At 39.3% G+C, this 26,491-nt stretch overlaps 2 protein-coding genes across 7 annotated transcripts in view; one reads left to right on the forward strand and one right to left on the reverse strand.

Annotated features, from left to right (window-relative positions):
* Positions 1–23,946, forward strand: part of spag17 (sperm associated antigen 17) — a 133,123-nt gene extending 109,177 nt beyond the window's left edge. For 3 of the 6 annotated variants that reach the window (XR_010003337.1, XR_010003339.1, XR_010003340.1), the window contains 2 exons: positions 12,528–23,331; positions 23,415–23,946. The gene's annotated coding sequence lies outside the window, so the exon portion shown is untranslated. Of the gene's footprint in view, positions 1–800; positions 2,646–8,963; positions 9,125–12,527 lie in introns of those variants that run through there. The other 3 variants (XR_010003338.1, XM_008115276.3, XM_008115275.3) reach the window with 3 other exon arrangements.
* wdr3 (WD repeat domain 3) overlaps positions 1,547–26,491 on the reverse strand; it is a 33,369-nt gene continuing 8,424 nt past the window's right edge. The window contains exons 6-27 of the mRNA XM_008115273.3: positions 24,554–24,649; positions 22,560–22,670; positions 20,814–20,915; positions 20,618–20,715; positions 19,481–19,585; positions 18,333–18,563; positions 16,820–16,913; positions 14,442–14,543; positions 12,811–12,896; positions 12,267–12,402; positions 11,487–11,543; positions 11,128–11,228; positions 9,696–9,807; positions 9,464–9,598; positions 9,033–9,083; positions 7,575–7,640; positions 6,918–7,010; positions 4,526–4,573; positions 4,256–4,299; positions 3,559–3,687; positions 2,956–3,049; positions 1,547–2,211 (exon numbers count right to left, since the gene is read on the reverse strand). Of these exons, the coding sequence (XP_008113480.1) occupies positions 2,056–2,211; positions 2,956–3,049; positions 3,559–3,687; positions 4,256–4,299; positions 4,526–4,573; positions 6,918–7,010; positions 7,575–7,640; positions 9,033–9,083; positions 9,464–9,598; positions 9,696–9,807; positions 11,128–11,228; positions 11,487–11,543; positions 12,267–12,402; positions 12,811–12,896; positions 14,442–14,543; positions 16,820–16,913; positions 18,333–18,563; positions 19,481–19,585; positions 20,618–20,715; positions 20,814–20,915; positions 22,560–22,670; positions 24,554–24,649 (2,247 nt within the window). The 3' untranslated portion in view covers positions 1,547–2,055. The remainder of the gene's footprint in view (positions 2,212–2,955; positions 3,050–3,558; positions 3,688–4,255; positions 4,300–4,525; positions 4,574–6,917; positions 7,011–7,574; positions 7,641–9,032; positions 9,084–9,463; positions 9,599–9,695; positions 9,808–11,127; positions 11,229–11,486; positions 11,544–12,266; positions 12,403–12,810; positions 12,897–14,441; positions 14,544–16,819; positions 16,914–18,332; positions 18,564–19,480; positions 19,586–20,617; positions 20,716–20,813; positions 20,916–22,559; positions 22,671–24,553; positions 24,650–26,491) is intronic.

Here is a 26,491-nt window from a genome sequence, read left to right on the forward strand (position 1 = left end):
CACAACAAAAGGAGACGGAAAATAAAACTTAATATGTACACTGGCTGAATCAGGTAGAACACTGGTAGTATCTTACTTCAGATTGCTCTTCTGATTGGGTGAAAGGGCAGGGGAGGAATGGCTAAATGAAGGCTGAAGAGGATGTAAAATAGAAGCCTTTTGAGCAGTAAATCACCAGATTTTGCTCTTGGCAAAAATGGTCCTATTTCCACTTCTGCTGCTAAGCAATTGCTGATAATCCAAACTCCTATGTGTGGTAAGATATTATTTTCTTGATGAAGTCTGTTATTTAGTATTCAACCAAATGCCAAGGCATAGGTAAGGTGAAATGGTCTACATGGTTAAGGAGGTCCTACACAACCTCAATCTTGGGAGTTGGATGCCACCATTATCCCTCGGCAGAAGTCGAAATGGACTTGATTGTTCCAGAGTGCCATCCCACTGGGCAGTCCTTGCAGAGGACCCCCCCCTCTTACCCCCCACTAAGGTCCAGACATTCCTGCTCTTGCTGTTCTAGTGAGCTTCTGTCATCTCCTGGCTGTTGAGGTCATTGGTCTCTGTTGATATGAGACACATCGGCCATGAAGTGCCTATGAAGCCAGGCACACATTGATCCAGGTCCCCAATTTCCAGGCCCTTGACGGCTGCCCTGGACATTATATACATGGACTCCCACCCTCACACTTGGATAACTGCAGAACCTGTTGCACATGAACCCGAGATGGATCAGGAGATGAAGGATCATAATGTCTACAACTGTCCAACCTCCTCCACTGATGCAGTGTGCTTTTCCTCCCCAGGCCTGGAGGTAACTGACTTGAACCCTCCTTCCCCAGCGGAATATATCAGAACCTTTGCAGACTCCATGTCAAGGCTAGCTGGTGCCTCTGGTCTCTCAGTTAAGCAACCAGAACTCCCAGCAGATAATCCTGTGTTTGATGAGGACTACGATGAGGCCTCCATCACGCTGGCTTTACTGTTCCTTCCCTGTCTGCTGCACATGGCTAGAGCATGCTCGTCTAACGTCTTCTGTGCCCCCAATTTCACACAATATTTGTAAAAGCAATATTTCTACTTTTCACACATTGAAGCAAATTGCAGCATGTGGAAGATTGAGTGGCCGAATTAAAGAAGGGAAGGTCCTTTTTGGACATTTGTGCAACATTGGATTTCATCAATAGGCTCTTTCCACTAAGAATGGATTCTTTAGATATAGTTCTGGTCATTTTTATTCAGGTCTCTTTCATGAGTTGCTATGGCATTTAATTGTGTTTTTGTGGGCAAAACACATTTTTACACCAGGGTTGAGAATCGTGATACTGTTGATACTGTTCTGTGGCTCAGGGTCAGAAACCATTGTCGTTACTAGAACTGCTCTTCCAGACATCTTTGCAAGCAGGAGATTCTCATCTCACCTTAGAGTTTGTTTTATCTCCAACCCATATTTCTAGAACCACACTTTCAATTTCTATCACTTTTGAGAGGCTCATGTTAAATGTCATGGCTATGTGCTTTGCGGACTCTGACAGCAAGAATGTCCATACTCTTAAAAAATAAATGGGTTTTATTTTTAATTGCAAAACTTTTAAAAGTGAAATTAAGTCAGAACAGATTTCTAAACCATACATAAAAGCATAAATACAGTAGGCCTTTTTGTATCTGCTAGGGTTTGCTTCCAGGACCCCCTTGTTGCTGCCCAAATCTGTGGATGCTGAAGTTACATTATATACACTGACATAGTAAATAGTATCGTTAATATAAAATGGCAAACCAATGTTTGCTTTTTGGATTTTTGTTTAGTTGTGGGGTTTTTAATGGAATGAGATATGAAAATCATGTGAATTCACAAAGCCTTCGTAATTCTTGGGTAGGTACCAAAATCAGAATTCAGAAAAAAGCTTCAGAAAATAGAAGGTGAACTTAATTGTGAAAACCTAGCCTGGCATAACTAAATCTCCCACAAAATGTCTTATCTCCATCCCACACCCATCACCTCCATGTTGGAAAGCAGTCCAGTCTTCTTCAAACAAAAACCTCTACCCGCAGTCTGCCCCGTTAAACCATAGCAAGAATCAGCTTCTGTTTCTTCTTTCTCTTCCTCTTTTTCTCTTCAAATTGGGCTGTGGCGTCAGCAAAAAAAGATACTTCATCTTTTGCCTCTATCTCTCTCTTTAGGAACTGGAGTCCAGCCATATTAAATCCAAGCATATCCTGTGGACAGAGTACATGTAAGAAGGAGATAGGAAAAGTGCAGTATCTCCCCCTTCCTTATACAACTTTCCCATATTTTGTTATGTTATAACCTGATATACCTAAAACACAGTATGTGAAAATGCAAATTATTTTATGTGTAAATGGTCATGTATTGTTTAGAAGCACCATCAAAGGTATTTTAACACTTGCTAAGTTCTGCAGTACTTTTTAGCTACTCTAATTGGGATTGATTTCCACAGTCCCTACTATACTGCAATTCGTACACCTCAAGGATGTGAAACACGTGTTTAACGGTGACACCTCTAATGTGGTCTGTGTCATCATGTGTACTTATAAATTATACTATGTAACATAATTTTTATTGCTGGGCTATAAATGCCATTTCCTAATTGGTTTTATCATTAAAGCGTGGAAAAAGTGTTTTCGTGGGACATCCTGCAGCACATTTTGGTATAGTTTTTTCAATGAATATCTCAACCAATGCAACAAAGTTTGTGGTAGCCACAAAAATAAAGTTCCTGGAGTATAATAACTACTTTCAAAGTAAGTATTGCAAAATTAAACAGGAAATAACACTTTCCAACCAGGAACAGATTTTTTTTCAAATTCTGTTACATAATGTTATTTATGTTGGGAAGGCATCAAGGACATTAATTCAAGCTTCAATGTTAACAAAAACTGGACTGGCACTCAAACTGTGTACTTTTTATACTAAGCAAGTACTCACAAATGTTCACTTACCCTCACTTCACTGACTTTAGAAATGATGGTTTTTTTCACATTCTCCATCACCTTAACAAGAAGCCGATTACTTGTGATCTGTCCAAAATGTATCCTAAAGGTACAACAAAGAAATCCTTTCAAAATTCAAATGGTTGATCATTTTAAAGTTTTATTTTCTTACTGGCCTTCTGGTTGTCGGGTTAAAAGATCTAGTACTACTGTGATACTGATCAGTTCTGAGAGAACACAATGAATGAGAGACATCAACTTACTATTATATCCAACTATTATTTGCCTGGGCAGTCTACAGGCTCTTCTCTGATCATAAAGTCTGAATGGAACATTAAAAACAGTTTGCCAAAATAGAATGTTTGCAGTAAGTGCTGGTAAGAAGTTCTACTTAGACAGCAATGACTCTCACTACTTTGGTAATTACTTGTAGACACTTCCCTATTAATTAACTGAATGTCTCTGAAAACAGTAAGTAGTTATGAAAGGCAATCTTTCTATTAGCTCTTTGGTTAGAACCAATAATCCACATCAAGGCATTGAGCTAGCCATGAGACTAACTATTTCTGAATTATGATAGTTCTCTGCATATTTTCTGTCTATGAGGTCTACCTGAGCAAAAACAGAAGAATCCGACAAAGCAGCTCTACATCTGAACCCAACTGAAGATACTGATCGAAGAGCACAAGCAGGTCAAATACATATGAAAATGGCAGCACCAATAGAGCTTCTTCCAATTCACTGTAGAAAAGAGAAGATAATAAGGCTTCAACGTCCCTCTCACTCTAGAAATCAAGCTATAATTGCACCCCTGCTATCAGATGGCTCTTAGCATTAAAATAGCAATCAACTATTATAGACATCTGAGCCAAGAATGATGACATTTGCTACTGCCTGCTTTCCTAGAAGAGAAATGTGTGTGATTACACAATGAAGCAGGGACCACTTGTATAAAAGGAGAAGTTCATACTTAAAATGAATGTTCCTTCTTGAATTGCAGGGAGAGCAATCCACCCACTCTTGGCTTATTTCCCATGCATCAGTTGATTAGACAGGAATCTAAAGATTCCTTTTCTGTTATGTTTGTTGGCTCCCAATATTGCTAGGGAGCTATCTAAAATATTTCGAACTCTTAGGATAGGAGAAGGGTTTCCAAACAAGGTTACAGCATCATTGAAACAAGAGTTTCCAAAAAGGTTACAGCATCATCCATAACAGTTTTAATCTTAAACTGGCAGACATTCGATTTTAATTTGTTCTAAAAACCAATACAAAGGTCCCCAACAGCAAGAAGCTCTCCGACACTCACCTGGACCTCACCTTCTTCAGAACTTCTAGTACATAACCAGAAGGCTAAAGAGAGAGATGAGTTAGATTTCATGGTTAGCTCAGGCATGTTAGATCACATTTCTTATAGAAATATCTCCACTAGAAAATATTATCCTACTTCAATAAATAGGAAGCATAATTTTTAGGATACATCTTTAAAATTCTAAAAATCTGATCTGCTCCTATGCAGAGACAAAAAAGCAGAACACCATCCCTCGTGTCTCAAAACCAGAAGGCAAGCCACACTTACTGAAATGTTATCATAAGCCCGGAGAACAGGATTTACTGCAAGAGGAACCTACAAACAGAAAATAGATTACAATTCAGGGACACTTCTCTCTCTAGACATATTGTACTTCCTTATTTCAATTTCCAAAGTATTCTGAGTTGAAATGAACAAGTGGATGCTTCAATAGTTCACCATCTGCCATATATTGTTCTGTTTGATGAATGCAATAAAAGAATAACATTTTTCAAAAATGGCTGCTTCTATTGTGACCCTGAGCCAGTCTCATTTCCTGAAATCATTTTTTTCTCTTATATCACTATATAACGAAGTTTGAAAAAGTTTCTGTTCCTGGTTTGAAAGTATTATTTCCTGTTTAATTGTGCGGTAATTACGCTACTTTGAAAGTAGTTATTATACTCCAGAAGCTTCATTTTTGTGGCTGCCACAAACTATGTTGAATTGGTTGAGACTCAGATATTCATTGAAAAACTACAGCAAAAGGTGCTGCAGGATGCCTCGCAAAAATAACTGTTTTGCAGTTTAATAAACCTTTTCCTTGCTTTTATAATAGAACCAATTAGGAAATGACATTTTTAACCCTGGAACAATGATCTTGTTACACATAATTATTTTTATAATTTTTAATGAATAAACTAACTCATTTCCGCACCACTTGACAATTTTGAATCTGGCAGCAAAGAAGGTAATTATGTTAAATGTTCTGGCTAGGTTCAACAAAATTGCTGCATTTCGCTACATAATATAGCCCCTTTCCCCCTTAAAAAAGGAGGGGAGCATGACTGTTATGTGGTGAAACCTCAGCTACCTGTGACTGTTATGCAATGAAACATGGTATTTAATAGCACTGCTATTAAATACCTAGACGAGTTAAATTGATAGATTAGTAATTTTATTTATCTATTACAGTTTGAATTTGCATCAAATTCAATGCCAGAAATTGAATTCCAGAAATATAAGCTCCATCAAGGAAGCTATGGCTCTGAGTCAACAAGGTCTGAGCAGGGCTGTTGTTAATAGGGTGACTTGGGGAGCTGCAATAAATCAAAGTTGACACTGATGTGTGTGTATATATACACATACACACAAATATACACATATATAGACATGCATACATACAGTTGACCCTCCTTTCTCACCAGTTCAATCATCCATTTGAAAATATTTTTAAAACAAACCTTGATTTTATGATCTTATAAGGGACACGCTTTACTATTCTATTGTATATAATGGGTCTTGGGCAGCCATAGATTTTGGTATCCACAAGGAGATCCTAGAACCAGACCCCAGCAGATACCATGGGGCAGCATTTCTATGTGTATAAATACACGCAAACACACACATACTGAGCAATAGAAATACCTTAGAAAAGAAAAACTAGAAATGGTGTAATGGTATTCACAAAGAAATAACCTTAGCAGAATTGACATTCCAGATTCAATCTCTAACTCTGAACTGAGATTTTCTCGGGAACAAAAATCTTCATTTTTCAATGATGCTAGTTGCATTCTTGCAATATACATATGGGTCCTAGTCCTACACTTATGAAAGTAAGTGGTGTTTAAATAAGACTAGAGCAGAGCTTTTTAAACTTTTCTACTTGGGGACCCCTTTTGGCCAGAGAAACATTTACATGTTCCCAGTTATATAGGTATATAAAGTATTTATTTTATTTATTTACATTTATATCCCACCTTTATCACTCTGAGGGGGACTCAAAGCAGTCTCACAACAGGCAGCAATTTGATGTTATACACATATAATAAATAAACAATAACAGTTAAACCCTATACATTCCTACAAATTAAAACCTAGATTATTAAAACATCCATTAAAACATTAATTAAAATCACACATACACTAATAAAAATAAAGAATATACTAATAATACATCTGCATCTGCAAAGCTTGCTGAACAGGCTGATTTTCCTTTTTATAAAGTACACCTGAAGCATCTTCTGCAGAGACCACAGTAAACATTACACAACAGATTTGCGACAATCCAAAACAGTGGTTCCCAACCTTTGGGCCTCCAGGTGTTTTGGACTTCAGCTTCCACAATTCCTAACAGTTGGTAAGCTTGCTGGGAGTTCTGGGAGTTGATGTCCAAAACCCCTGGAGGCCCAAAGGTTGGAAACTACTGATCTAAAACAGCCACTAGGTGACATTCAGAAAAAAACTGGGACACCTATATTTAGCTAAGAGGGTTCCATTGGGATCAGGATCCACAGTTTAAGAAGCAGTGGACTACAGCACAGAGCCAGAAGAAAAACTGAGATGTTGCCTAGACCCTCCTTGTCTTTTGGTTTTTCTTTTTCTTCTAATTTTTAAATAAAAAAACAGGATGTTCACACTGCTCTGACTATCGAATAAGAGAGAATAGATCCTTCCTTGCCTCCTTTCCAGCAGCTCTGCAGATAGCTTTATGTTCTTCCAGCTTGACAGTCTCCTCTTTGTATAGTTCAATGGCTTCCATAATCTGTTCAGCCTGTAGATACAAAAATAGAACTTCAAAAGTTGAAAAAGAAACATTATTTGGTTAATGTAGAGTAGAAATTTGCACATAAATGATTATACCTAGTGCTGAAAGAATGAACAGTGCCTGTGTGATTTTAATCGGGGTACTCAGTAATAACTCGGTTTCAGCACCCTTTAGTAAATGTGTTCTGACACAAGAAAAATATAATTTCCCTCAGCTATTTCCCTCTTAGCTGTACAACTGCTAAAAATTCAGGAAGATAATTCTCAAGGTGACTATTGTCAATGTTAACAAAGAATCTTAGTTGCACAAAGGACATATTACATATTGCAGAGAATTTCATCTCTTCTTGAAGCAAACAGAATGTAGACTAATTCAACTGATTTAAAAGTTTGCATTTCCATAAAAATAATTTCTAAGCACTACGTAAGAGGAATGGATGGAGTACTGCAAAGAAATTGCACACATAAAGTTTGTGATTTGTATTTTTTTTAAGGAGAAAGTTATCTAAGTCCTTTCTTCCTTCTACAAGTGTGAATACTTGTCAAGAAGCATTCCAGGAGGAAAACTCACTGCCTTGATAGTCTCAATGTTTTTTCTTCCTGCTAATCCAGTCTCTCCTTGAGCATCTCCAGCAATCTAGAAAGAAGCAAAAATACATTTTTAAGTGAAACCGCCGCACCCTCTACAAAAGGCCTACAGAAACATGTGGCCTTCCAGGTGTTACAAACATTCCCAGGCATGGGCAAGTTTTGTCCTTCCGGGTGTTTTGAACTTCCAACTCCCAGAAATCCCAGCCAGTTTACTGGCTGTTAGGAACTATGGAAGCTGAAAGCTGGAGGGATCAAAATATTCATTCCTCTTTCAATCTTTCAGCCTCCAAAATTATTTCTATTGTTTATTTTTTTTTAATGGCTGCTGTTTTCAAAATGACAGCTGCAGTTTTTGGGAGAGCTATTACTGCTACTGCAATGTTTCTCTCCATTTTTGAGGTATCATCCCTGAGCTCCAGTTTTCAAAATGGCTGCTGTTTACAAAATGACAGTTGCAGGTTACCAAGAGAGCTATCAGTGCTATAGCAATGTTCTTTCTCTATTTTATAGGCATTTCCTCAGAGCTCATTTTCAAAATGGTTGCTGTTTTCAAAATGACAGTTGTAGCTTTCGGGAGATATATCATTACTCCTGCAATGATCTTCTCCACTCTGGAGGCATTGTCTCTGAGCTCGCTTTCAAATCTGAGTTTCAGCTTACCAGGAGATCTATAATTTTCACCTTGTTGTTTATCCTTTCTAACATCCTTGGATTGCTCTTCCTGGCCATCCTGAGAATGGCAGTGGCAACTCTTTGATGCTTCTCATCAAAGGAATACTGAGAGAGTGGAGGTGGTTTGGCCTTCTTTTAGATTCTCCTGAGATTTTAGCCTCTAGCCTTCCAGCCCTTTAGTCAAATAAGGTGGTTCCTTTTTTGCCTAGAGTTAAGGTATAGTACTTACATTGACCTATGGATAAATCAACCCAAGTCGCTTCTGGTGTGAGAGAATTGGCTGTCTACAAAGACGTTGCCCAGGGGGTGCCCAGATGTGTTACCATCCTTGTGGGAGGCTTCTCTCATGTCCCCGTAAGCTAAAGCTGACAGACGGGAGCTCACCCCATCTTGTGGATTCAAACCGGCAACCTTCAGGTCAGAAACCCAACCTTCAGGTCAGCAGTCCAGCCAGCACAAGAGTTTAACCCACTGTGCCACTGCTTCTTAAGTCACCTCTGACACAATTTTAAAAATTCAACTCAAGGTTGTTGGGTCAATTTTTGCATAAAATTTCTGGACTTATATGAGTATATACAGTAAATGACTAACCATAAACAAGGCAATTCAAGAGTGGAGGATAAATATACTTGGATGAGTCAATCACCATATCTGACATCCTCCAAATGCAAAAATCCTAACTTTCTATTTTAATTAGGGAACCGCATCTTGAGGCTTCTAGAAACTCTCTCACAAGCAAGAGCAAGGAGCAAGAAATATTACTTACCACCGGCTGGTTTTCCTTGGCTACATTGTCTTCATACTCCAGTTCTCTTTCCTGCAGATGAATTTATCAATGCTTCAGAATTAGCAAACACGGTAAAAAAAATGAATATTCCCAAAACAGATTTTCTACTATTTACTAAATTAATTCATTTTTATCAAGCCCTCCTTCTACACCCTTTCTATGTTCTCTTGTGCACACAGATAAGAATATTTTTGAAACCTATAACAAATAAAATATTTCAAATCTATAGTTTTGACAGTTTTAACAATGTGAAACCATTATGTTGAAAAACTTGATAAGACCACAAATAAGGAAGAAACAGAGAAATGAGAATCAAATAAGCAACACCTGAAAATAAAACATGGACACACAAACTTGAATCTGAATAGCTCAGAAAATGTTAAAGACTTTTAAAAGTAAAGTCTACTTACCATCTCTCTCTCCTCGTCCAGAATAAGTGGTTCCCTTGTTCTCTCCCAGAGACGCAATGATTTGTCATGAGAGGAAGACACAAGATAGTCACCATTGGGACTCAGTGCCAGACACCAGACTTCCTGATGGTGTCCCTACAAATCAGATATAGAGATAGTGAGCAGAGAAAAGCAGCCCACCTTGAAGCGCATCCACCATCGGCAGGAGAAACCAATGCTCCTAATATTTTACCTCCAAGGTCTGGATATGCTCAAAGTTATCTGCATCCCATTGCTTTATCTTATGATCTTTCCCTGCCGTAAAGAAGAGGTGGGACTTGGGTACAAACTGGAGATACATAACACTAAAGAATGAGAAAAATATTGTTAAATAAGAGTAAGCATCAAAAATACCAACTCAAAAGTACCAACATTCACTAAGGGGGGGGGGGGGGAATACAGACTTCCTATACAGCAAAGAATTCAAATGGCATTTACTTCCATTCTGCTTTCTATATTCTTCATCTCCTAAGTCTCTACATATACTGCTAATACATCCCTCAAACAAAGCCATGCAACAACACTGAGGGATATTAGAAGGGAAGGGTGGCAGCAGCATTTATGATTAGCAGCATTTGCTGTCAATGCAAACTCCAATCAACAGAAAGTGATACATTCTGTTTTAGAGAAAATGTTTAGGCTGTAATCATAGAGTCAGATAGCTGGAAGAGTGTCCAAGGGACATCCAGTTCAACCTCCTGCCATGCAAGTAAAACACAAAGCATCCCCGACAAATGGCTATCTAGCCTCTGTTTAAAAGACTCCAAAGGAGGAGGAGTAATTTGAAGCAATCTTATTATTCAAACCCAAAGAAAATGTATTTTGCTGTTTGCAAATTAAGACTCAAGTAAATGTACAGTTCCTAGCTCAAGGTGAAATGAAGAGATTCTTTCTTCTCCCCTACTCAGGTAAATGGCAATTTAGTCAACTTGCTTCTAGCACAAGGCAAATACAAAGTAGAGTATACCATGACTCCTAGCAGCAAAGTAAGGAGGGAAGGAGGAAATAACTACAGCAGAGTCTCACTTATCCTACATAAATGGGCCGGCAGAACGTTGGATAATAAGGAGAGATTAAAGAAAAGCCTATTAAATGTCAAATTACGTTATGATTTTGCAAATTAAGCACCAAAACATAGTGTTTTACAAGAAATCTACAGAGAAAGCAGTTCAATACACAGTAATGTTATGCAGTAATTACTGTATTTATGAATTTAGCACCAAAACATCACAGTGTATTGAAAAAAATGACTACAAAAACATTGCCTATTAACATATTGACTACAAATAAAGATAGAATTGCATAAAATGAAATTACAGTAACAACACTGTCAGAAATTAAATGTGTAAAAATTTTAGTCCTTGCTGTCTAGAGAAACAGATGTGGATCCGAACAGGAGGCAGACTGCATTGGATATTCCAGAACATTGGATAAGCGAATGTTGGATAAGTGAGACTCTACTGTATATAGACACACACACCCAAGAGCTATTGCAAGGTGCAACAACTAATCAAGCAAGGCTTACTAATTGTAGCAAACTCCTGCTTTATTAGCTGAGCTAGGGAAGTGATGCAAAGATTTTACATCATTTAGATCTAGATGTCCTTTGATAGTTATTTACTCGCCTGTCATCGTGAGCAAAAAGGGATCTATGACAATCCCCAAAGTCCAACCCCCAAATTTTCACATTCCTGTCAGCAGAACCAGTTGCAATTAATGTCCCATCCTACAAGAGAGCAGAGGAAAAGGGGATCTCAGAATTTAACATGAAAACATTATTTTGCCAAACTCCCATTTGTGTGTACAAGTAAAAACCAAACATACACTACTTTCCTGGTGCTCAAAGGCAGACAGGGAACTAATTCTACATCGAATTTTTGCATATTCAATTAAAATAAACAGAAAAGCAAATTCTCTGGATCTGCTATGGAGCAGAGCAGCTACTTATCAACTTAACAACGAGCGATGGCAAAAACATACTTACATGAGAGATGTCCATGCACAGTACTGGCAACTTGTGCCCATACAGAGAGAGAAAAAACTAGAAGGCAAGAGAAATGTATTATTTATTTATTTATCGTATTTATATTCCGCCCCTCTCACCCCGAAGGGGACTCAGGGTGGATTACATTACACAAATAAGGCAAACATTCAATGCCTTAACATAGAACAAAGACAAACCCAGGCTCCGAGCTGGCCTCGAACTCATGACCTCTTGGTCAGAGTGATTTGTTGCAGCTGGCTGCAGCTGGCTGCTCATTATGATGCTGGCTAGCATCATTAGAGAAGTATGCAAAAATACCCTAATCTTTCCATGGCCTAAAAATGTTACCTTTCCAAATATATCATTTGTTTATTTAACTGTTACATACAAACTTGTGTGTGTTGTTGTTGCCAAAGGTCTTCATGGTTGGAATCACTGGGTTGCTGTGCATTTTCCAGGCTGCATGGCCATGTTCCAGAAGCATTCTTTCCTGACGTTTCACCCACATCTATGGCAGGCATCCTCAGAGGTTACCTGCCATAGATGTGGACAAAACGTCAGGAGAGAATGCTACTGGAACATGGCCATACAGCCTGGAAAATGCACAACAACCTTGTGCGTGTTTTTTAATTTAAGACAGATCTTGCTGCTCACACGTTATTAAGTCTTTACCCATATTATAAATTGCATCTGCATAAAAACTTTTATGCCTGAAATAAATTTCTTTAGAAATTGCTCCTTTGAATTATGTATCTAAATGCCAAAAGCCATGTTTGTTACCTTGAGTGAATCAGTGTAGAATATTTTCACTGTGCAATCTAGTAAGGCAACAGCTAGCAGTTTTTGGCTAGGGCTGTACCGGATACAGAGAACGTCTTCATCCAGCTGCAAGACACGTGTTTGCTTCACAGAGAGCCTAAGATGGGATGAGGAAAACAATAATGGCACTAGTATGCAAGCAAGTTAAGATAGAATTAGCATCATCTTGCAAAGCTTAGGCAAAAGGCTTCCCATATTTAGGTGTCTACTTTTTATTCACAGGTTCAGAACACTCCATTTCCTTGACCAGTTCCTCCTTGTTTGTGCCTAACAAGAAGAAATTCATTATGTTCTGTGGCACTGAACTTGATCTGCAGAGCTCAAACTACTCTCAAGAATTTTTTTAACTTTCATTTCTAAATTGTCATTGAAGACCTTCAGTCAGACTTGTGATGCTACAGAGAGGGCAAGACGCTGTCATTTCCTTTCTATTTTCCACATTTTTCCTAGTCACTTCTGAAGAGAGTAAAATGAAGTTTTATTCCAAGGGAGAAAAAATCCTCACCTGTTTTGGATACTGTTCTCATCTTTCACCAGCTGAAATTCCCAGAACTTGACACATTTATCTGCACCTCCTGTTGCGAAACCACACTGAAGGAGAACCAATTAAATTTAATTAAAAGAATGTTCTGCAGATAAAAATCATTTCCTTCCACAGAAACACAAATAAGATCACACATAAAATCTGCCTCTCATACAAGACCATACCAGACAGACATCCTTAATGTCTCCTCCTGTTTTCCTAATCACACCAACCAGCCTGTGACATGGGCCATGCTGGTGGCTCACTGCCTTGAGTGACATCAGATGGAGTGCCAGTGTGACAAGGAAGGAGGGCAGAAATGAAGATGTGCCCTCTTCCTAGACAACGAGTGCACAGATGTGAGGCAGGGAGGAATCCTTTTTAATCTCACCGCTGCCACCAATTTGTAAAGATGTGGGGTAGAGGAGGAATCCTTTTGATCACTTATGTTATTATATATTTAACTATCTTCGCTGCCACCAATTTAAATATGCTTTATTCAGCTCTGGCCACCAATTGTGGAGATGTCAGGCAGAGGATACTTATTCTTTTTAAGCTTTCTTTATTTATTTCACTTTTGATGGTGATGTTGCTTAGCTTAGAATATGAGTGTGACAGAGACTTAGATGGTTTAAAGAACAAAAACAAGTTTATTCAGGTACAGAGCTTAGTGGTTCAATAACTTCTTAAAGGCACTTAAATAACTGTTACAGATAGATGTTGAGGTGTTCCAACTCCAAAATACTTTCTTCTCACAGAACCAAACTATAAACTGATCACTTGGATCTACTGGGATCAATTCCCCTTACTCCACAGCCTCTACAAATAACCCTAAACAAGTCACCCAACTTGCTTAGTCTGGCCTATTAGAGGTCTGTCTCCCAGTTTCCCTAATCTGGAACCAGTCTTTCTTCTGTGACTAAGAATCACAGACTACCTAAAATAAGTCACCTTATTTCAGAATTGACTCAAATTCCCTCATTTGAGCCACCCTGATCCTCCACTTGAGAATCAGTCCTCACTGTAATTTCACCATTACAGACTCTCACTGACTAACTGGGTTTTTAAAACGTTTCCTCCTTTTTTCCTTCAAACAGCGATTGGCTCCGCCCCTGTTGCTAGGGTAACCTGCCTTAGAATGCTAAGATGGTTACCTTCCTCTACATATTATCAACTCCAATACTCACCCATTTTAAACATAGCCAAACATGACTTCTAAAACAAAATCAAACAAACATGTCATCCATAAATTAAAACATCACACTTCTTTACAACGAGCAACCAGCACAAGCCATATTTTGCCTGCTGACCATCACTACAAGGACAGAACAACCCCAAGGAACCTGGGATTGTCATATAAGCAGGCCACATACATGGGCTCACAGTTGCAGTGTGATCTGGATTCTAGGTGAGAACTCAAGGTCACTTTAATCTGCTTTCACCCATGTTAACCCAAATCAGCTGCCACAAAGCTAGTCTACTGGCTATTTGTGCTACATGGTCAGTGTAAATATGCCCCTTGAGAAACATTTGACCATAAGGCAGGTTGATTTTTTTTTATAACTGCTCAAAGAGATATTCAAATAAATAGATAGAAAGTGGGTATGACATACCTGATCTGGCGAAAGAACTATGGACCAGAGCGCCCCATCATGGGCATCAATGCTCTCCAATATATTCCCAGAAGCCAAATCAAACATCTGTAGCTTCCCAGTCTAAAGAAATTATAAAGTTGAAAGATTAGCTTCAGAGAGTATTTAAAATTTTAGAAATGAGACATTCAGTGCTTGAAACGGGAGGAAAGAGCAAGTGGAATGCTTAGATATTTAGGAAAAAATTAGTTATGTCTATCCAAAAGGAAACTGGATGGCATCTCATCCTCAGTGTCAACCACAACATTTTGTATATGTATTTTGTATATATATTAGGGTAGGCAACCTGTTGCCCTCAGGGTAATTTCAGAGGTCCAGGGAAAGGTTTTTTTGCCTCCCTGGGAAGTTCATTGAAAGACAATCTGACTATGAGCAAGAATCTATGAACAGTGTAAGTGGCAAAAACCGTCAACTTTAATAACAAAATCATAGGATTGGAAATGGCCTCAAGGTCAACTCAGAATGTCCATGTCAAGGACAGAACGCCACAAGATTCAAGATAACAGAGTTTATTGGATTACAGAACTCAAAAATGCCCGTAAAATACAAGGGCCAGGCAGTATTAGCCTTTAGGAGCAAAAAGGGACAAGGAAAAACGTTCAAAAGATAAACCGGATTAAACCGGAGTTTAATCCGGGTAAAAACAAACTGCTTGCTTCAGCCTGGGGATAAACAAAACAAAAGCCGAGGAACAAAAGATACAAAAGAATGCAACTAATTGGCAGCAGATTCCTCTCTGCTGCCAACACTGTGCTTAGAGTAACTTGCGTCGCTCCCACACACACAGCAGACAGGATTTCCAACACGAACAGATCAGCCAAGGATTGTAGCAGTAGAGTAGATCCAGTTCCTTTCCGTAGATCAAAGCCAGAAGCAGACGTTTGTAGTTTCCAAGTCCAAGAAGGGGGAAGTCAAGCCGTGGTCAGTTCAGTCCGAATTTCAAAGCAGGAGATGGCGTCCGTCAAGAAGACGACGGAAGGTCAAGGTATCAGCACACGAAAACACACCAGTCTTCAGGAAAGCGTCCCACACAGATCCCAAGCGTTCGTCCAGATTACCTTGCCCAACGCAATTTGCAATTGCTCCCAAGCCCCATTTTATGCCAGTTACAAATCCTCATCACTGTCAGCTGTCCTCCTTAACCCGGGCGTTTCCTCATCACTTTCCTCATCAGAGCTGGAACACCTCTGACTACGCCCCACAGCATCTCCAGCTGTGGATCCCGTCCCATCCCTCCAGCTAGACCATGGGTCTAATCCTGAAGGTCCCCATTCATCTTCTATCCCATCATGGCCAGTGGCACCCAATTCCTCCCTCACCCGAGTCCAATCCATCTCATCCTCCTCCGAGCTAACCAGCCCCTCCTCCATTCTCTCCGTAAACCCCTCAAAAGACTCTTCGTCAGATGGTGCTGCAAAAATGTCTCGCAGTCTTTTTCTTTCTCGCTCCTCGAGAGTATCTGACTCTCGAGGAGTCTTACGCCCACGTCTGTCAGTAACAGAGCCATGAGGCTCAATCATAACAGTCCAAGATTTTGAACAGAAAGAAAAAAGTATCAGAAATATCAATCTATCCTTAGGGAATTCTTTCATGGGAGTATAAGTGAAGCAGTCACGATCGTCTTCATTTATGTGAACTGAAAAACATTGTAATCACATCCTGAATTGAAGGAAACAGAAAGGAAATCATCCTGAGAAAATCCTGTGGCTCTATAGGTGCGAGTATTATTCGAAGGCTAGAACTGAATAAATAACACTATGAAACAAAATTTGAAAAAGTTTCTTCTTTGTTTGAAAGTGTTATTTCCTGTTTAACTGTGCAGTGCTTTCTTTGAAAGTAGTTGCTATGCTCCAGAAACTTTGTTTTTATGGCTGCCACAAACTATGTTGAACTGGTTGAGATATTCATTGAAAACTACAGCAAAATGTGCTGCAGGATGTCTCACAAAAACAAAGTTTTTAACAAATTTAACAAATTTTTCCATGTTTTTATGATAGAATCAATTAGGAAATGATATTTATAACCTAGGAACAAAAATCGTGTTACTTAGTGCTATTTCACCAGATTATTTTTTGTATTGGAGTCTTGTTTTGGTTTTTTATTTCAATGTCTGTGTTGAAAAATTTTGCTGTGAAAATCTAGTAAAAACTAAGAAAAATATGTCACAAGAACTCAAAAAGAACCAAGTACTGATATCACACCAGTTTGAAGAACTCTTCAAGCAACAGAACATAAACAGAAAGTACATGAAAATGTGAATTAGATGAGGGCAGTTTTCCTTGACACCGGAAAAGACATTCAACAAATATTCAGCAATAACAGAAGGAATGGGAACTTGCCTTGGTTCCTACAATAACCTGTCGGTCTCCTGGGACAAAGAGTGAGCAAAGTGCATATTCACACACCATGGTCCGTATGCACTGCAAGGTAGCCCTATGTACAAAATAACACAACTATTTTAGAGGCAGGCAATCACAAACTTCCTCTAAATAAATATTGCCAAGAAAACCCTATAAGAGCAAATGAGAGTTGACTTGATGACACATCATAACAACAGCAATAACAACAAATTCCTATTTTACATATAATAAGATACAATAATGCCAATACAAATGACAGAAAAAACATACCAATGTGGAACTTCAATTCTATGAGAGAATGGAAGATCTGTTGCTTTACCATACATTTTAATGCAAATGATAAAAAAAAGTGTCTTACTTTTGAATTAGTTTCTCTGACTCACCAAAAGACACAAGCAATGCAAATAAATTAAATCCTCTTCTTAATGAGGGAGGAAAACCTTACTCAGCTGAAGGTACCAAATGTCAATTTGTGGAATGAATATGGTATACAGTACACAAAGCTGCACCCTACTGGCAAAGAAAATCACTTGCATAGAAACAGCAATAAATAGCTCAAGAAAAATTCTGAAACCCTAAAGCTTTCTTTACATATGTAACAGACTGCCATTATATACTTCTCGCTGCTGGACAGACTCGATGATTAATTCAATCCACAATCATTCCCAACCAGAGACTCCAAGGAAGAAAGATCTGGCGTAAAACAAAAACACAAGGCTTTCAAGAACCTTCTAAATGAGCCCTTCTCCAAACACTCAAGGATCATCTACCTATGAAATGCCCTAAAAAAGTTGAGGAACAATGGAATTAAAAAACAATAAAGCCAGCAGACATGATGGGATCTCTACCGACTTCTTTAAAGAAGACAGGCCTTAACCAGCACAACAACTCCACTAGCTCACTGAAAAAGTGTGGCTTTAAGGATGCCATTATTGTCACAATTTTCAAAAAAGGACTCTCTTGCCCTCCCTCTCCCCCCCGACTCATTCCCATACGGTTCCCAACTAGCCTCATTCATGAGGCCTTCAAAACCTCCCTTCAGTTTTGAAAGCCTTATGAGTGAGGGTAGTTGGGAATCATGCAAGGTGGCAAGTTCACCTGTTTCAGCCTGATGGAGGGGTGCGACTCCCAAATGGTATCATTGATATTGCCTGCCGTACTATAACAGCACTGTTGGGTGCGTGACATTCAAAACTCCATTTTTTGTCATGTGCACCTCCAAAACTGAGGCACACATTACATTCGATGGTGTGTTATACTTTAGTGAATATGTAATTTAGATTCAGGAAAGAAAGCATTGTATCGTTAGCTTAGCTATCTGAATGTTCCAAGTTTTTGACTTAACCTATGGCTATTCACAAATTCCATAATGATATCAAGAGATCAATGGTAGAAAAGGGTCTCTTTGCAGATTCAGTACTGGACAAATGCAAAGTTGTTTAGCATTTATTGTGTGCCTACAGCTTTTCTACAATGTTTCTATATTTCATACCTATTCCATATCTTAACCGATTCAGCAGCTGCAGAAAGAACTGCAATGTTGTCAGAGCTAAATGCCAGTGTTCTGACGTCACTGCGGTGACCTCCAATAGATATCTTGGACATCTGCACAACTCTGGCTGTCTGTACTGACGGATCCAAGGTGTAGGATTCAATCATGTTGTTCTGGAGCATTACAGTGGCTTTCAGCTCTCCTTTTCGACTGAGTATCAAGTCAAAAGATCTATTTCAATATAATATTAATTAGTTAGAAAAACATTGTCATGTAAAAGGGTTGAAAAGACTGTGAACAATGGCACCTAAACAAAAATACTCCATAACTTGAAAGAGATGGAGCAGGGAAATAAATACACCCAAATAAGTTACTGTATCTGTAAGTTGAAGTCTAGGTTCAACTTTATTTCCTTTGAGACAGCCATTCCTCTTTGAAAAAGGCAGGAAGATGATAAACTGGAGATTCCTGTACTCCATGAGATTTCTGATTTTGAGTAATTAGAAATTCCCAGCACTGCTCAGAAAAGGGAAGCTCTTCAGAGCCAGATCCTTTCTCTTCTAGATTCAGTATTGTTTTCTACCAAGATGGTAGGAGTAGCCCAACATATTTGCTTATATTATTAGCGTAAAGTGAAAAACCAGATGCATTGTCCCCTTTCTTCTGCTCTTCTGCATTTTAGGGTCACCCAATAAGAAACAGGAAAATTAATGAGGTGCCATCAAAATCAGGATAAGGCAGGAACTGTACAACATTGCATCTCATTCTCTCCCACTGAACATCTCATCAATTGACATTTTCCAGTGCTCCTTAATGGTCAAAAGGGGCTACTTGTGAAACATTGGTACTGGAAAAGCGCACTTTCTATGAAGATAGTATAAAATAAATTTGGCTTTCACTTTTGAAACAATTTAAAGAGAAACAAATAATTTAATAAGAAAAACAGATAATGCAGTTATAATAGCTCATCTCTTTCCCATGGGCTCAAAATTCACTTTCATTTAACATGCTTACAATGTTTACATTGTACTTGCCTCTTTGTTTACATATTCTATAAAGTACCATGTACATGGATAGCATGTACAGTACTTTTAAAAGAACCAGTAAGATCTAAATTTTAATATTACAAGTCGACACTTTCTGCTCACTTGATTTTAGAAGAGGCTTTGATGTTAATGAGACGCTGAATCTTTTCTTGAAGACCACACTCTATACTTGCATCAAGCTGCTCCTCTTCCAGTTTTGATGCTTGTCTATGTCAAAAAGAGGGGAGAAAATCTAAATTAAAACACTGAAATCCAAATCTTAATTTGACTCAGAATTTGACAATACAAACAAGGTAAACAAATGTCTGAATCTCAAGTCAAATTCTGCTCTGCTGTCTGTAAAAACTGTCATCTAGTTGCTGTAAGCCCCTTCTAAAAGCATGTTCCAATACACATGATATCTTCTCACCTCTGCTATAAATTCCAATGCCACTAGTTTTCAAAGAAGTAGCCATATTTGTATCTTGCAGCATAAAAAGGAGAGTAGGAGGAGGATAGAAGGGGTGGGGAGAAAAGAAATATGGTAGCACTTTAGCCTTAACTTGTTTTTATTTCTGCACAGTACCAAGTGATATTAAGGTCTTAGATAGAAATCATACTTATACCGTTGTGGGAATGGAATAGAATGTAGTAAGATTCAGAAGTTTAGAGCAAAGATCATGATTTGCATCTTTCTGGATGCTATACCTGAGGCCTTAGTACTACTCTATACTGTGTCCAAAAGGTGAGTTAAAACCCACAAAGGTTCATACAAAAACAGATTGTTTTCCCCTTCCTTCCTTCTTCTAATGCCACTCCACCATTTTCTGCTTTGTCCAAGGTACATGTTCTATTAAGAAGCCAGCAGAAATTAGAGCGCTGAGACTCCATAAAATGTTTTTATCAATTCTATTATATAGAAGTAATGAGCCTCCTATGCAGTTATTACTGGGTATAATTTATTCCAACTGATATTGGCCACCAACATAGAGTATGAATTTAAAATTCTCTGCTTACACTCTATTATGGATTAAGTATTTTATCTGTTGTCAGTACATAGAAATGAAATGCATTGTCAGGGTGGTAGGGCGATTTGAGAACTGGACTGCAACTCTGGAGGCTAAAGTTTGGATACCCACTCAGCCATAAAAACTAGGTGACATTAGACAAGTTACAGCCTCAGGAAAAAACAAAAGTCAAGAAAACTCAATGACAAGGTTGCCTTGGGGACATCACAGGTCAGAAATGACTTGAATTTACTTGGCCTTTTTTCTTGCTTTCTTCATCTTCTTCTCTATTTTCTTGTCAATCTCTTCCTTGCTAAGGACATAGAATATTTCCAAAGTAGAATCTGTTCCCTTAGAAAAGAAGAGACAAAGTTGCAGAAATCTCTGAATTAGAAAAAATCTAGCCAAGTGCCTAAGTCTCACATGAGCTCCAAAAACCAGTAACTTACATGACAAGCAAGAATCCTCTTTGTCTGGTCTGTGGCAAGACTAACAACTCTGTCCCTTCCTTCACGCATGATGGAACCAACTTTGCTGCAACTTAGAATGTCCTAAAAAAGAGGGGGGGGGGAGCAAAGGGAAATACAAATATAAAATGAACATTTTCAACAAAACCATCAAAAACGTTTAAGAGACAAGAAGGTCCTATCTTTTTAGGTTATAAGCTAGAGGCATCCACTACAGCAGATAATTATTTTGGGGGACAACAAACTTTGTGGCTCCTGGCATCTTTCCAAAGATTGGGTCACCCTAACTTTCAGTCATCATTTGGCCAGTATCCACCATCAAAAAGAGAAGAGAAAGAACATGGATGCCATGTTGTTTGGAAGCCTGTTTAATAATAATAACAACAACAACAACAACAACTACTACTACTACTACTTTATTTTTATAACCCGACCCATCTCCCCGGAGGGACTCGGAGCGGCTTACATGGGGCCATGCCCGACATAAAAGTACTAAGTTAATAGCTGTTTAGGATTCTGCCACTTGAATAAATAGGAGTTGACTTTTTGAAAAATAAGAATTATATGTTACCAGAAAGCAGGAGGGATAGAGACGGCCTTAGGATATTAGAAATGCTTTGGTGGTGCATGGCCAAAAAATGGTTGGGAATCACTGATTTAAACCAAAACAAATCCTCGTGTTCTTCAGATTGTAAATTTCCAATTAAGGTTCTTGCTAATTAGGTAAAGGTCTTCTCCTGACATTAAGTTGTGTCTGACCCTGTGGGTTGGTGCTCATCTCCATATCTAAGCTGAAGAACCGGCTTTGTCTGCAGACGCCTCCTAGGTCATGTGGCTGGCATGACTGCATAGAGTGCTGTTACCTTCCTGCAAAACAGTATCTATTGATCTACTCACATTTGCATGTTTTCAAACTGCTAGGTTGGCAGAAGTTGGGGCTAATAGCAGGAGCTCATCCCGCTCCCCGGATTCAAACTACCATCCTTTTGGTCCAAGTTCAGCAGCTCAGCTTTAGCCCCCTGTGCCACCGAGATTAATTAAATTATATCAAATCATCCTTTGTTCAGAGAAGTAATCATCTGATAGAGCTTCCCATAGTATTCCAATTAATTACAAAACTTGAAAGTAGCTTTAAAAGAAAGAAAAAATCAAGCATCTTTGCCAGTGGCTTTTTTCCCTCCCCAAAGTTCACAGGGCCCCTTTCCAGCTCACTATAATCTTATATGCTACAGAGTTCAGGATGAGCAAAATAATGATCATTTGACCCTCTTTCCTTTCTTTGTGCCTCTCATGCCAGAATCCCTCATTCCCCTTCTACCCAGAGCAAGTTCTAGTCGGTCTTGGAGCCCTAAGACCAGCAAAAAGCCATATTTCACTCAGCAGAGCTCCAAAGTTTCTCGCTTCTGATCTGAAGTCCTCCAAGGCACTCTTCTACTATCCTAATTACAATAGCAAAAAGTAGAGCAGGCTGAGAAAAGTGCCTGAAGCTATGGGCCCAGCTACTACGGCAAATCAGCATTATAAAATAATTTTATTCACTTGACATGTTTATTTTACCTATCGGAGAAAAATTGTAAAGCTCAAAGAGGGAATGCACCAGGCAAGAATGAGACAGACTTTCACTAAAAAAGTGCTCCTCAAAGATGTGGACTAGTTATACCTATTGTGTTGAGTGGGAGAAACAATCCATCACTGAATGTTCAGCCTTTTACTGTTGGAAAAAGATACCTGTTCCAGGATCTCATCGTTATCTACTGTCTTATCCTCTTCAGTGAGGTCTTTCATCCTCTCTGCAGACTCTTTGCTTCTTTTATATAAAGGCTCACTTGGATCTTGATCCTATTTAATCAAAACAGTCAATTAAACATAGAATGAAGACTGGGACATACTTTCTAACGCCTATCTGTGTAATCAACATTTTTGCATTTGTTTACACCTTAACAGGACAAAATACTATCATATGTGTTATGGTTGAGCCTTATGGCTCCGATACTGGGAGACGAGGTCGTAAGACTCCTCGGGAGTCAGACTCTCTTGAGGAGCGAGAAAGGAAACGGCTCCGGGACTTATTTGCAGAACCAACAGACGAAGACTCCTTTGAGGGTTTTACCGAGAAAATGAGGAAGAGATGGTTAGCTCAGAGGAGGATGACATGGAATGGACGCGTGTGAGGGAGGACTTGGGTGTCACCGGCAATGATAGTGTGGGAGGCGATTGGCGGGTTGCAGGATCGGACCCGTGGACGGGCTGGAGGGATGGAACGGGGTCCACAGCTGGGGATGCTGTGGGGCGTAGTCAAAGGTGTTTTAGCTCTGATGAGGATGATGATGAGGAGGCACCTGGAATTAGGATAGCAGCTGACAGCGATGAGGAGTTATGAACTGGCATAAAATGGGGTCTAGAATCAATGGCTAATTGCGTTGGGCAAGGTAATCTGGACGAACGCTTGGGCTCTTGTTGGGAAATTCCTGAAGACGGGTGTGATTCGTTTGCTGAATACGTAAGTTACCAAGGACATTGGGCATAGACGGCGGGAGGAACTGTGTGGGCTTTTCCTGTGCAACTTGTGTTTAATCTTGATAGCTTGGACCTCCGTCGTCTTTTTGACGGACATTAATTGCCTACTCTGGATTGACGCTGGACTGACTGACTGACTACGATCCCGGACTTCCCTTCTGTGGCTATCGGTGGAACTTGTGAACTAAAGACATCTGTACCTGGCTTTCGACCTCGGACCGGATTGGGACCCTGCTGACCGTTACTACCCTGATTGATGTGCCTGGATCCGGATTTCGCTCGTTGCACGGAGGAGTAACAACCTTAGTTACTCAATTGTAGCTTTTAAGTAGCAGAGAGGAATCTGCTGCCAGTTATTTGTGTTTCATTGAACCTTTGTTTATCAGCTTTTGTTTGTTAAAATTGCCAGGCTGAAGTAAGCATTTTTGGTTTAACCCGGATTAAACTTCTGTTTAATCCGGTTTATCTTTTGAACCATTTTTAGTACCAGCGGAGTCTTTCTTGTATCTTTTCACATTGAAGGCAAGTGTTTGCCTAGTCCTTTGTTTATTACGGGCATTTTTAGTGCTGTTACTTTAATAAACTGTGTTGAACTTTATTTGGTGGCGTTCTGTCTGTGACAATATGCGCAAGATATGATTAGATATAAAGCCAAATTGCAGTACAATATGCAACAATATGCACAAGAGATGATCAGGTATAAATAGACAATCCAAAGTCTGAGAACAAAGCTGCCTACAGCTTAATCAGGGCAATTGGAAATAAAAGGTGTTGGTAACTTACTTTCAGCATTGCTAGACTTACTGATAAAGAATGAAGGCATCTTAATAAATAAATGATTTCTTAGACTGTATATATACATAAATTTCAGGAGCAAAAAGATTTAATAATGAGAGTAAAGCATGGGCTTTGCAAACGTGCTTTTTAAACCAGGGCACATAAGTGATCCTAAGTAAGCTATCAATACCCCCATCCCCTAAATTTGAGTTAACACAAGACAGCTAGGAATACGGCACATCGGATATGGGACAAATTGCAAATGTAGCAGGACAGAGTGATATTATGTCCTTGTTGACTAAACTAAATGTCATAGAAACATATTTATATCCTGTCTTCAAGTATTAGACAAATGGCCTAAAGTATGATGAAATGTAAACAAAATGATCACAAACACGTAACAAATTGTTTAAAAATTAATCACTTACTTCCTGGGAAAAGCTGATGTTCCAGCACCTCAGTTCACTGTCAGAAGAACCAGTAAAAAGAAGACTATCTTGAGAAACCAAAGCCAACCCCCACACCTAAAGGAGAATATGACAAAGAGATTATATCTACTTAATATCAGTAGACCTCTCCCTAACTACAATAACAAAAACAACTCAAAATTTAGATTCCCATTTTTGTGGGATGCATATTTCTGTATTTTGTAGCTATTATCCAAGGAACCTTCTGGTCTAGCAACAGAGGACAAGGGCTTCATTTGTTTCTCCAATAGTGAGATAAAAAGGAGCTAAAGAAGGACAGCAAATATTGATCCATAACTAAGAGATGGAATATGAGATACCCGTCATTTCAGAAAAGAACTGCACACTCCATGTGCAATTGGCAACAAGAATATACAAAACATTAAGTGCATTCTGATAACTCTTTATGTTCAGCTAAGCTGTATTCCTTAAGAGACTTTATTTTTGAGCGGCATTCCATGGACGCCGATATTAAAAAACAAGGGAGTTAAGGATGGATGGGAGTTTTTCAAAAGTGAAATACTCAAGGCGCAAATGCAAACAGTGCCAACAAAGAAGAAAAATAAGACAAGTGCAAAGAAGCCAGAATGGATGTCCAAAGAACTTCTAACTGAGCTAAAGCTCAAAAGTGACATGCACAAGAAGTGGAAAAGGGGAGAAATCACCAAAGAAGAATTCAAACGTATAGCCAACACCTGTAGGGAAAAGGTTCGCAAGGCTAAAGCGCAAAATGAGCTCAGGCTTGCCAGGGACATAAAAAACAACAAAAAAGGCTTTTTTGCTTACGTTGGTAGAAAAAGGAAGAAAAAGGAGGCGATAGGGCCATTGCAAGGAGAAGATGAGGTGATGGCGACAGGGGACAGGGAAAAGGCAGAACTACTTAATGCCTTCTTTGCCTCGGTCTTCTCAGAAAAAGAAAGCCATCTTCAACCTCAGCAACACGGAATGGACGAAGGATTGGGGGAAATCCAACCCCAAATTGGGAAACAAGTTGTCCAGGAACACTTGGCCTCTCTAAACGAATTCAAGTCCCCAGGGCCAGATCAGCTACACCCAAGAGTACTGAAGGAACTAGCGGAAGTTATTTCAGAACCACTGGCAATTATCTTCGAGAGTTCTTGGAGAACGGGAGAAGTCCCAGCAGATTGGAGGAGGGCGAATGTGGTCCCTATCTTCAAGAAGGGAAAAAAGAACGACCCAAACAATTACCGTCCGGTCAGCCTCACATCAATACCAGGCAAAATTCTGGAAAAGATCATTAAGGAAGTGGTCTGCGAACACTTAGAAACAAATGCGGTCATTGCTAACAGTCAACACGGATTTACCAAAAACAAGTCATGCCAGACTAATCTGATCTCTTTTTTCCATAGAGTTACGAGTTGGGTCAATACAGGGAATGCTGTGGATGTAGCGTACCTGGATTTCAGTAAGGCCTTCGACAAAGTCCCCCACGACCTTCTGGCAAACAAACTAGTAAAATGTGGGCTAGACAAAACTACGGTTAGGTGGATCTGTAATTGGCTAAGCGAACGAACCCAAAGGGTGCTCACCAATGCGTCGTCTTCATCATGGAAAGAAGTGACAAGTGGAGTGCTGCAGGGCTCCGTCCTGGGCCCGGTTCTGTTCAACATCTTTATTAACGACTTAGACGAAGGGTTAGAAGGCACAATCATCAAGTTTGCAGACGACACCAAACTGGGAGGGATAGCTAACACTCCAGAAGACAGGAGCAGAATTCAAAACGATCTTGACAGACTAGAGAGATGGGCCAAAACTAACAAAATGAAGTTCAACAGGGACAAATGCAAGATACTTCACTTCGGCAGAAAAAATGGAAATCAAAGATACAGAATGGGGGACGCCTGGCTTGACAGCAGTGTGTGCGAAAAAGACCTTGGA

The sequence above is a fragment of the Anolis carolinensis genome, chromosome 2 (assembly GCF_035594765.1).
Source record: "Anolis carolinensis isolate JA03-04 chromosome 2, rAnoCar3.1.pri, whole genome shotgun sequence".
NCBI classification, from domain to species: Eukaryota; Metazoa; Chordata; class Lepidosauria; order Squamata; family Dactyloidae; genus Anolis; species Anolis carolinensis.